At 46.4% G+C, this 9,769-nt stretch overlaps 2 protein-coding genes across 2 annotated transcripts in view; one reads left to right on the forward strand and one right to left on the reverse strand.

Moving 5' to 3' along the window:
• The window catches only part of RBM48 (RNA binding motif protein 48), a 5,576-nt gene extending 2,879 nt beyond the window's left edge, over positions 1-2,697 (forward strand). The window contains exons 2-5 of the mRNA XM_068157009.1: positions 202-392; positions 500-645; positions 1,583-2,118; positions 2,611-2,697. Coding sequence (XP_068013110.1) covers positions 202-392; positions 500-645; positions 1,583-2,118; positions 2,611-2,697 — 960 coding nt within the window. The remainder of the gene's footprint in view (positions 1-201; positions 393-499; positions 646-1,582; positions 2,119-2,610) is intronic.
• A 340-nt stretch (positions 2,698-3,037) lies between these two features.
• On the reverse strand, positions 3,038-8,998 carry CLXN (calaxin). Its single transcript, XM_068157012.1, has 6 exons — positions 8,923-8,998; positions 7,834-7,989; positions 6,088-6,192; positions 4,343-4,494; positions 3,364-3,468; positions 3,038-3,125 (listed from the first exon to the last, which is right to left on the reverse strand). The coding sequence occupies exons 1-6, from the start codon at positions 8,978-8,980 to the stop codon at positions 3,075-3,077; spliced, it is 627 nt and encodes a 208-aa protein (XP_068013113.1). The 5' UTR covers positions 8,981-8,998; the 3' UTR covers positions 3,038-3,074.
• Between the last annotated feature and the right edge of the window lie 771 nt (positions 8,999-9,769).

The raw sequence follows: 9,769 nt of genomic DNA on the forward strand, positions 1-9,769 counted from the left end.
TAACAGCTGGGTTCCTGAGTGGTTGCCTGTTGTCCTCCACTTGCTGTGGTTTGAGAAAGCTCATGCATTCCAAATGGCTTTCTTCTCAGAAGCAGAATGAACTTTTCAACATCCTGAGGAACAACAGAAAACACAGAGAAAGCTCCTCACTTGTGCAGCAAAGCACCAACATGACCATTCTTGTTTGTTTTGCCCCTCCAGGTTTATACCATCAACCTGGAATCTCGTTACTTACTAATCCAAGGAGTTCCTGCACTGGGTGTCATGAAGGAATTAGTTGAACAGTTTGCTTTGTATGGTGCCATCGAGGAGTATCATGCTCTGGATGAATACCCAGCAGAGCAATTCACTGAAGTTTATCTTCTAAAATTCCAAAAACTGCACTGTGCAAGGTATTGGACAGGACAACATCTGCCTCTTGGTGCCTTCATCTTTCATGTTTTATTTACAGTCTCTTAAGACTCTAGAGAAATAAAACCCTCAATTTGATTCCCTTCAGGGTGGCCAAGAAGAAAATGGATGAACGAAGTTTCTTTGGTAGCTTGCTGCATGTGTGCTACGCTCCAGAGTTTGAAACAGTCCAAGAAACCAGGGAGAAGCTGCAGGACAGAAGAAAGTTTGTAGCAAAAGCAACAAATCAAAGAGGTTTGTAACTAAATTTCTTCAACATCTCACTTCAGGGGTAGGTAAGGAAAACGCCTGATGTTGGGCTGTTCTGAAGCTCCATTTTAAGTATGTTTGCAGTAGAATAGAGACATCTTTCAATGTTTGGAGGGCTACATCACCTTCAAAGCAACTTTTGGGGTTACCACTGAAATAAAATACAAACACCAATCAATCTTTGGTGTCCCCAGAAAGGGACACCTCCTACTAGCCCAGCTTGCTCAAGACCTCAGCCAACCTGCATTTGAACACTGCCAGGCTCAGAGCTTCCACACCTCCTCTGGGCAACCTCTTCCAGTGCCTCACCACCCTCATGGGGAAGAATTGCTTCTTGTCTTCTTCACTCTTGTCTCATCTTACTTCGGCATGTCCAAAGGGACAGTTATGTGAGGAAGGTGACTATGCAAGAACCTTCAACAAAATGTTTCTCCAGCCTCCACACTGGCACCAGAGGACTGGCTAAGAGTGGCCTGGGATCAGTCTGTACTGCAGAATTCCCAGGCAGCAGTGAAGGCTGGGCAAGATGAGAAATGAGCAAAATACTGAGCACAGGCTTCTCCCTGTGCATGAGATTAGCTGATTTTAACATAAACCCACCTGGTTTTCAATGTTCCAGGGAAGTCTATCCTTTAAATCACAACTGGAGCTAAAAATCATTGATTTACAACATTAGATTTGTTATTTTCCTTGTGTCCTCAAAACTGCTGAAATATTTCTGCTCAGGCATTCTTCACAACCCAGCAGAGACTGAAAAATTTTAGTTTGGAAGGTGCCACACAAGGAAGAAGAATCAGAAGAAGGTGGCTGGGAATGAAATGCCACTGGTGTTGCTTTTGTAATTGTGCTAAATGTTTTGTCTGTGTTAGAACTAATAATGATGTAAAATAGTGAAGCTGCTTTTCTGTTTTGTTTTTTTAAGATTGCTTTGTGTTAAAGAAAGCAGAGGGGCCTAAGAAGAGAGTGTCAAAGCACTCTGAGCATGACCATCCATGGACTACATCAGAATCACCTGCAGCCAACAGCTGGGATCCATCCTGCTTTACAGGCTGTCAGGGGGTACCCTACAACACAGGACATCCAGCTGGAAATCACCATCATCAAAGCCTGTTGACTTTTCCCCATGAGTACAACTGTGCTGAAAGTTCTGAGTACCTGGGTCACAACACATCCCTAACTCAAAGTGTGCACCCAAGAGGAAGTACTCCAGGGACTTCCTATGTGCAGCCAAGAGCGGTTCGGATTGATAACGGAGTCGATAGGTTCATGCCTCGTACAACCCACCTGCAGGAACGCAAGAGGAAGAGAGAAGAAGGGGTCCTGTTTTCCCTCCTTGGGACAAGTGTGGACAAGACTGAAGTTGTTTTTGGTCCACAGCTACCAGAACCCCCTAAAGTGGACATGGATGATGATTCACTGAATACCTCAGCAACACTCATTCGAAATAAACTGAAAGAGGTACTGGCTCTGCAAGCTCTGATTAGTTTCATTTCCAAACACATCTGGTTTAGTGTCTCTGGTTTTATAGCTAACTTCAGCTGGTCATACTGGATGAAGGTTGAACTATTTGCCACTTAAATCTGGTGTTCTTACAACTTAACTCTTCCACAGTGCAGAGTATCACAGCTGTGCTACTCTGTACCTCCTACACTACACTCCAGAAAGTCCAGCTGACAGTGCCAGGGTCCTAAGTGGTTTTTAGTGAAGAACACTTTTTATTCCATGTGGGGAGGCATGATGACTCCCTCCCTTCCACCCACCCTTCCTTCCTCCTCTCATGTCTACTGCTGCCTGGCTGTTGTTTTCCCCCTGTTTTCTACAATACTGCTGTGATGATAGCAATTAATACATCCCAACACTCAAATGCTGGGGGCATGCCCTTACACTAAAATTAGCATCAAAAAGGAGTGCTTACAGTTTACTAAGATTATTTGTTTTCTCCCCTTTCAGGTTGCAGGTTCTCTTTCAACAACATCTGTGGAAAAGCCAGAAAGTAGCTCAAACAAAACTCTCGTAAAGCAGAGAAGAAGAATATAGGTACTGCTGTCAGCATCCCCCAGCAGTCCCTTGTTTTTCTTACAGGACAGAGTTGAAAATATTTATTTTCATGTTAAAAATTATTTTATACTCTATTTCCAACCAGTTCCCTGTTAAAATTGTATCAGTTGTTGCTTGCAATGAACAAACCAGTGTCATAAATTGTCATAACCTTGTCCTGTGTGCCTCTTCCTATAACACATTTCACAGCTCCCTGAAGAACTGTAGAGTGACAGAAGGAAAATTCTACTGATTCAGTGGTTTTTGTAGTAAAGACATACTGAAGCTCAGGAACAACTTGAAACTATTCCTATTTTTACTATACCATGGAGAATGGTGAAGAAAAAGCCTCTTCCACGTCAGTATTCCACTTGGAGTTACAGTTTACAAGTTTCCTGGAAGGTTTTCTGTTCAAATGCCATAATGCTCTGGTAAAAAAAAAACAAAACCCAAAAGGTTATTTTCAACTGACTACAGGATTTAAATTTAATTGGAAAAGAAAAATATGAAGTTGTATTCCTGGAGTGTTTTCAGGTGAACAGCTCAAGAACAGCATCTAATTTTCTCACTGAGGATCATTTTATTGCTGTACCACCCCAACACCTCCATCTCCTTACCCACAGCCCAGAAAGCATTGCCCATTTCTTCAACTTGCAGCTGCTGTACCTTGATGTCTGGCAAACATGGTCCAAAGGCTTCCAAGAGAAGGTTTTCATTTCTGACTGCTTTTTCAAAGTCCACAAAAGAAAGCTTGCCGTCATGATCATAGTCCTACAAAAAGAAAGGAAATTTAAACAAGGGGTGTTGACTTACAGTAGCTCTCTTTTTCTTTAATAGATGTTTTTATTGACATAGATTCTATTTTTAGGTTGAGTGGTAGGCAAAAATAGTTTTCTTTGGGCCGTCAAGAAAGCTGGAGAGGGACCTTTTACATGGGCTTGTAGTGATAGGACAAGGGAGAATTGATTTAAGCTGGAAAAGGGCAGATTTAGACTGGAGATTTGGAAGAAATTCTTTCCAGTGAGGGTGGTGAGACACTGGAACAGGTTGCCCAGGGAGGTTGTGGATGCCCCCTCCTTGGAGGTGTTCAAGGTCTGGTTGGATGAGGCCTTGACCAAGCTGGACTGGTGGGAGGTGTCCCTGCCTACGGCATAGGGGTTGGAAATAGATGGTCTTTCAGGTCCCTTCCAGCTCAAACCACTCTATGAAATCTATGATTCTCTGCTCAGACAAGATCTGTATCATTTGCCTCTACCTAAGAGAAAAGGTGGAGTAAGCTCAACTACTTCACATGGCTTTGCTAATAGAATTCCACAGAAGGGATAAAGCCACTGCAGATGCCTAATAGTGGAAGAGATGTAGCTCACACTTCGGATTTTACACTTTTAACTGGGATGCACTTGTGTGTATGCACACACCCCCATACTAGTTCATACATGAAGTCTGTAACATTCAGATATAAACTAAGCTTCATCTGAGGATTCATTAGATGTGGATTCTATTTCTAGCTTTCCTTAGGAGACATATCTCAAGTGCACAACAGAGTCTCTGGCTCAGAATCCCAGTATCAGACAGTATTTTGCTACCCACAGGAATGTCCTGAAGTCCAGTTAACATTTGAAAGGCACTCAGAGTCAGTACTTGCCATTTTCTTCAGTGCTGTGTCAACCAACTCCTTAATTCCCTCATCAGGATCTTCTTCTAATGGTTGTTTGAGAAGGCTGTTCTTCAGCAGTTGAAACATTTCATCTCTTGTAATGTAGCCATCACCATTTAGGTCATAAATGTCAAAACAGTCTTTTTGAAAGAGAAATCAATTTAAAATTGATACAAACTGTATCACACACCCTTAAAGCTATCTGTGAATTGCATGTTGTACAGTCACATTTATCATAGATACATGATGATATATTTATATATGAAATACAGCACATTTTGATCCACATACTAGTCAATTATTGACTATTTACCCTTCATACTTAAAAACCATCATCATCAGTTCACAGAGATCAGACTAACTTACAGATCTTAACCTCTCAAAACTTGTCACAGAACATAAAGTTACAGTTTAGAAGCTGAATTCCCTACAGCAGGGACTAGCTGTCAATGTCAGAAGGACTTTACACCTACAAACCACATCCTTGTTAATTAAAAAGCTGGATTAGAAAAGTAAAAGAAAAGAAAGAATGAAAAAGACAGCTGAAATATCTCTTAATGGAAGAGACAATTACTGTAACAGCATTTTGAGTATCTGCCTAATTCCCCTTCTAATTGTTTTTACCTTCCTGGAATGGGCAATATAGAATAATCTTTACTAGCCTTCACAAAACTTATTTACACACAATTTCAATTTCAGAACATAATGAGAAATCTATGACTATAATGAACTTTACTATCCTTCAAAAAACTTACTTAAACCAAGGAAACACTTTAGTTTTGGAACATAAGAGATTGATTTTTCCTGACAATGACAGCCTACAGTGAAAAACTCTGCTGGCAAACACTGTGTTGTCACTTCACACTGGGATATTCTATAGTGCACATTTTACTCAAGAACTGCTGGAATTAATAAAACTGCTACTGTTGTCTCCATAGTGCCAGTACATGAATATTGGCACAGGGCTTGGCTGGCTTGAGATTGTGTTATCTAACCAAACTCACCCTCTTTTTAAAGGGTGCTTTAAAGAAGCTACATCTGCTTCTTTCTAATTTTGTGTGTGAATACAAAAACATTTACTCTGTCAAAGCTGTATCCTGCACAACAAGCTTCAGTTCAAAAGCTGTTTTCTTGAAAGCAACAAAACAAGGTGGCAGTTGGGATAGTGGCACTGCACACAGAAAAACCTCTGCCTCAGAGAGGCCATTTCAGAACTCAGTTTCAGTGTCTGGGGTTGTTTAGCCTGGAGAAAAGAAGGCTGAAGGAAGATCTCATTGCTCTCTACAACTCCCTGAAAGGAGGCTGGAGCCAGGTGGGGGTTGGTTTCTTCTCCCTAGTATCAAGTGATAGAAGGAGAGGAAATGGCCTGGAATTGTGCCAGGATAGATTGGAGGTTGGAGATTAGGAAAAATTGCTTTCCTGCAAGAGTGGTCGGGGATTGGAACAGACTGCCCAGGGAGGTGGTGGAGTCACCATCCCTGGAGGTGTTGAAGAAACATGTGACCATGGCACATTGGGACATGGTGGTCTTAGGTTGATGCTTGGATTTGATAATCTTGGAGGTCTTTTCCAACTCTAACAATTCTATGAGTCTATGAAACTACGTGGAAGAAAAGTCCTCAATTAACAAGGATTTGATAAGAGTTAACTATTAAACTATCACAAAAGCAATGTGTAATTTAAGCCTTGAATCCAGTGATTACTACTGAACAGTGATTACTACTGAACCTTACATTTAATCCTTTCGTCCAATGTCCCCCGAAGAAACACTGCCAAGCCTCTCACCCACTCCTCCACGCTGATGCGGTTGTTGTTGTCTCTGTCAAACGTGTGGAACACTGCCAAGTGCATTGCACAGATTGGAGATTTGAGTAACAGGGAAACACAAACAAAGGAATATTTCCTTAAGTTCAATACAATTCAGCAAGGCCAAGTGGCTGGGTCCTGCACTTGGCACACAACAACCTCATACTTGGGGCGGAGTGGCTGGTAAGTTGCTTAGCAGAAAAGAACCTGTGGGTGTTGGTTGGCAGCTGGTTGAAGATGAGCCACTGTGTGCCCAGGTGGCCAAGAAGGTCACCAGCATACGAGCCTGGATCAGCAATAGCGTGGCCATCAGGGCCATGGAAAAGATTGTCCTTCTGGACTCAGCTCTGGTGAGGTCACACTTTGAGTCCTGGGTTCAGCTTTGGGGCCCTCACTCCAAGAAGGACATTGAGGTGCTGAAGCAGGTCCAGAGAAGGACAATGAAGCTGGTGAAAGGTTGGAAGGGACCTTAGAGGTCATCTAGTTCCAACCCCCTTGCCATGGACAGAGACACCTCCTACTAGACCAGCTTGATCAAAAATCCATCCAACCCACCTTTGAACAGTTCCAGGCTTGGAGCCTCCACAATTTTTCTGGACAACCTGTTCCAGTGCCTCACTACCCTCAGGTAAGAATTTCCTCCTAATGTCTCATGTCAATCCAGCTTCTTCCAATTTGAAGCCATTACCCCTTGTCCCATCACTACAAGTAGCAAACTGCATCAAGTTTTTATTTTATGGTATTTAAATACCCCTCCTGCTAGAGAACAGATGGAAGTAGAACCAAGAGATAGCTCTTGGCAGCCTGAGAGTGGAAATAATGGCAGACATGCCTCCATATCCTCCTCTAGACACCTGCATATCAGGGATCCTTCAAGTAACTTTCGCAGCAGCCAAAATGTGGCCCTCATTATGGATCCATGAAGGCACTGTGTTTTCAGGGGGTTATTCAACTCATCTCCATGTATTGTCTGACTAATTTCTTCACTGCTGTCCACAGTGCATCTCTTCCAGAATTATCCCCTCTAACAGAACACCTTTCTGGGACCTTCAAGCATGAAACAGCAGTCCACCAGCAGCAGTGACTGGCACCACTGTCAAAAAAGAGAGAACACTACAGTGACTGGGACAGAAAAAGCCACAGGAGAGCAGTACATGCTGCCTCTCTGGCTGGTCTCCCTCACACAAGACCATGAGCTATCCTTGGTAAGATCTAAAGGCTAGAGCTCAAGAGGGTGAGGTCAGACTCTTCATAGTGGTGCCCAGTGATAGGACAAGGGGAGATGGGCACAAACTAGAACAGAAGTAGTTTCACTTCAGGAGAAAATTCTTTGTTGTAAGGCTGCCAGAGCTCTGGAACAGTCTGTCCAGAGAAGTTGTGGTGTCTCCCTCCCCGGACTTTCAAAACCCATGTGGATGCAAGTCTGTGCAACCTGCTGTGCATGACCCTGCTTCTGCAGGGGCATTGGACTAGATGATCTCCAGAAGTCCCTTCCCATCCCCACCATTCTGTGACTGAATTAATTAATCCTTTCCTCAGCAGCTCTTGAGATAACTCTTCCTTTGCTGCCCTTGCAGGGATAAGCCAGTACTGTTTTGCCTCAGTGTGCTCACTGGCTCACCAAAATAAAACTAACTTCTACTATCACTTTTAGGCTTGTCAGTCTCACTCACCTCTGTCCATCATCATGTCATCCATCATGCCAAACATTCTGTACAAGACATCTCTTAACACGTTACAGTCAAAACCGACCGCAGCAAAGTAGTTCCTGGACTCGGCCACCAGCGTGTTGAAGAGCTTGATCAGACATTCCACCTCGCTTTTAGTAACTGCCCAGGCAAAACACAAGGGAACACAGAACTCAAACCTGCTAACAACACACTGCAGGCAGAGGGAAGGTCCAGGGCCCAGATACCTCAGGTGTAACCATCACACCCGTGCCCTCGCACTGCTCCACCCTGTACCCACTGTTCCTAGGGGGGGCAGCTGCAAGTGCCTGCCTTGAGGGGTGGGTGGTGAGCAGGGACACAGAACTAGCACAGGGACAACGGGAAGCAGCTGGGAGTGACAAACAGCCCTCAGGCGGCAGTGGGTGCAGGGCTCCTGCAGCCCTCTGGCCTGCTCAGAGGGCCATGCCTGGGGGACCTTTCACAGACTCACAGGGCCCAGCAGATCGAGGCCCCCCCCCAGAGCCACACAGGGCCCAGCAGATCGAGGCCCCCAGAGCCACACAGGGCCCAGCAGATCGAGGCCCCCCCCCGAGACCCACACAGGGCCCAGCAGATCGAGGCCCCCCCCAGACCCACACAGGGCCCAGCAGATCGAGGCCCCCAGAGCCACACAGGGCCCAGCAGATCGAGGCCCCCAGAGCCACACAGGGCCCAGCAGATCGAGGCCCCCCCCGAGACCCACACAGGGCCCAGCAGATCGAGGCCCCCCCCAGACCCACACAGGGCCCAGCAGATCGAGGCCCCCCCCAGACCCACACAGGGCCCAGCAGATCGAGGCCCCCAGACCCACACAGGGCCCAGCAGATCGAGGCCCCCCAGAGCCACACAGGGCCCAGCAGATCGAGGCCCCCAGACCCACACAGGGCCCAGCAGATCGAGGCCCCCCAGAGCCACACAGGGCCCAGCAGATCGAGGCCCCCCAGAGCCACACAGGGCCCAGCAGATCGAGGCCCCCAGACCCACACAGGGCCCAGCAGATCGAGGCCCCCCAGAGCCACACAGGGCCCAGCAGATCGAGGCCCCCAGACTCACAGTGTTTGGAGGACCGGCTGAGCGAGTCCAGCAGCTGCTGCAGGCTCTTCTTGCTCATGGCGGCAGAGTCCCGGACGCCGCTCCCGCTGCCCTGGCAACGCGCGGCGGGGAAGGGAGGGGAGGGGAGGGGAGGGGAGGGGAGGGGAGGGGAGAGGCCGGGCGGGGGCAGGGCAGGGCCGGGCCACTCGGCGACACCGGCGGCTCGAACGCAAACGCACAGATGAAGAGGCCGAACGGCGAGGGATTGAATCGTACATTAAAAATGATCAGATAATAACTGTATGGCAAAAGTTCTAAAAATGTTTCTGGAGAGAACTCTAAAAATTAAAGACCACGCACAGTACCATCTGCCCAGCGCTGGCTGCAGGCAGAAAGCTGCTCAAACATTTCTGTCCCCACACAGCCAATTTTCTACTGCGTCCCACTGTTCAGCCGTGGCACGTCTGTGGGTATTCACCTGAAGCCCACCTCCCAAACGGAATCCTGGTTTGTCTGATCACGGGAGTGTTTCGGCGGCACTGGCCCTGCTGGTGACACACAAGCTTCAGCTGGGAGGAGTCACAGCGCGTTTGTTAGTGTAACAGACACCAAACCATTCCCATGTGAGTGTTAAAGCAGCTCTACTGTGAACTGACCAAGCTCGTAACGCCCCTTAAGCAGCCACACCCCTTCCGACGCCTGGCATCAGCAACCGCAGCACACACTGCTGACCAGAACCAACAGCTCAATCCACACATGTCACCTCATACAGTTCAAAGACTGGAGTACTCATTACCATTTTTATTTCTTTCTGTAGCAGGGAGTTGTGTAAAAATCAAGTAAGGTACCACATGGGACAGAGCATTTG

This window comes from Melanerpes formicivorus, unplaced genomic scaffold, assembly GCF_026170545.1.
Source record: "Melanerpes formicivorus ecotype bairdi unplaced genomic scaffold, bMelFor1.0.p_v2 SCAF_35, whole genome shotgun sequence".
Lineage (NCBI taxonomy): Eukaryota > Metazoa > Chordata > Aves > Piciformes > Picidae > Melanerpes > Melanerpes formicivorus.

Bases quoted from the DNA above. Each gene is read 5' to 3' on its own strand.
- CLXN (XM_068157012.1), bottom strand. From the start codon at position 8,980: ATGAGCAAGAAGAGCCTGCAGCAGCTGCTGGACTCGCTCAGCCGGTCC. The intron at 4,495-6,087 runs GTAAGGTTCAGT...TCTTTCAAAAAG, and splicing joins ATTGGACGAAAGGATTAAAT to ACTGTTTTGACATTTATGAC. The intron at 3,126-3,363 runs GTACAGCAGCTG...TTTTTTTACCAG, and splicing joins CATGTTTGCCAGACATCAAG to AGCATTATGGCATTTGAACA.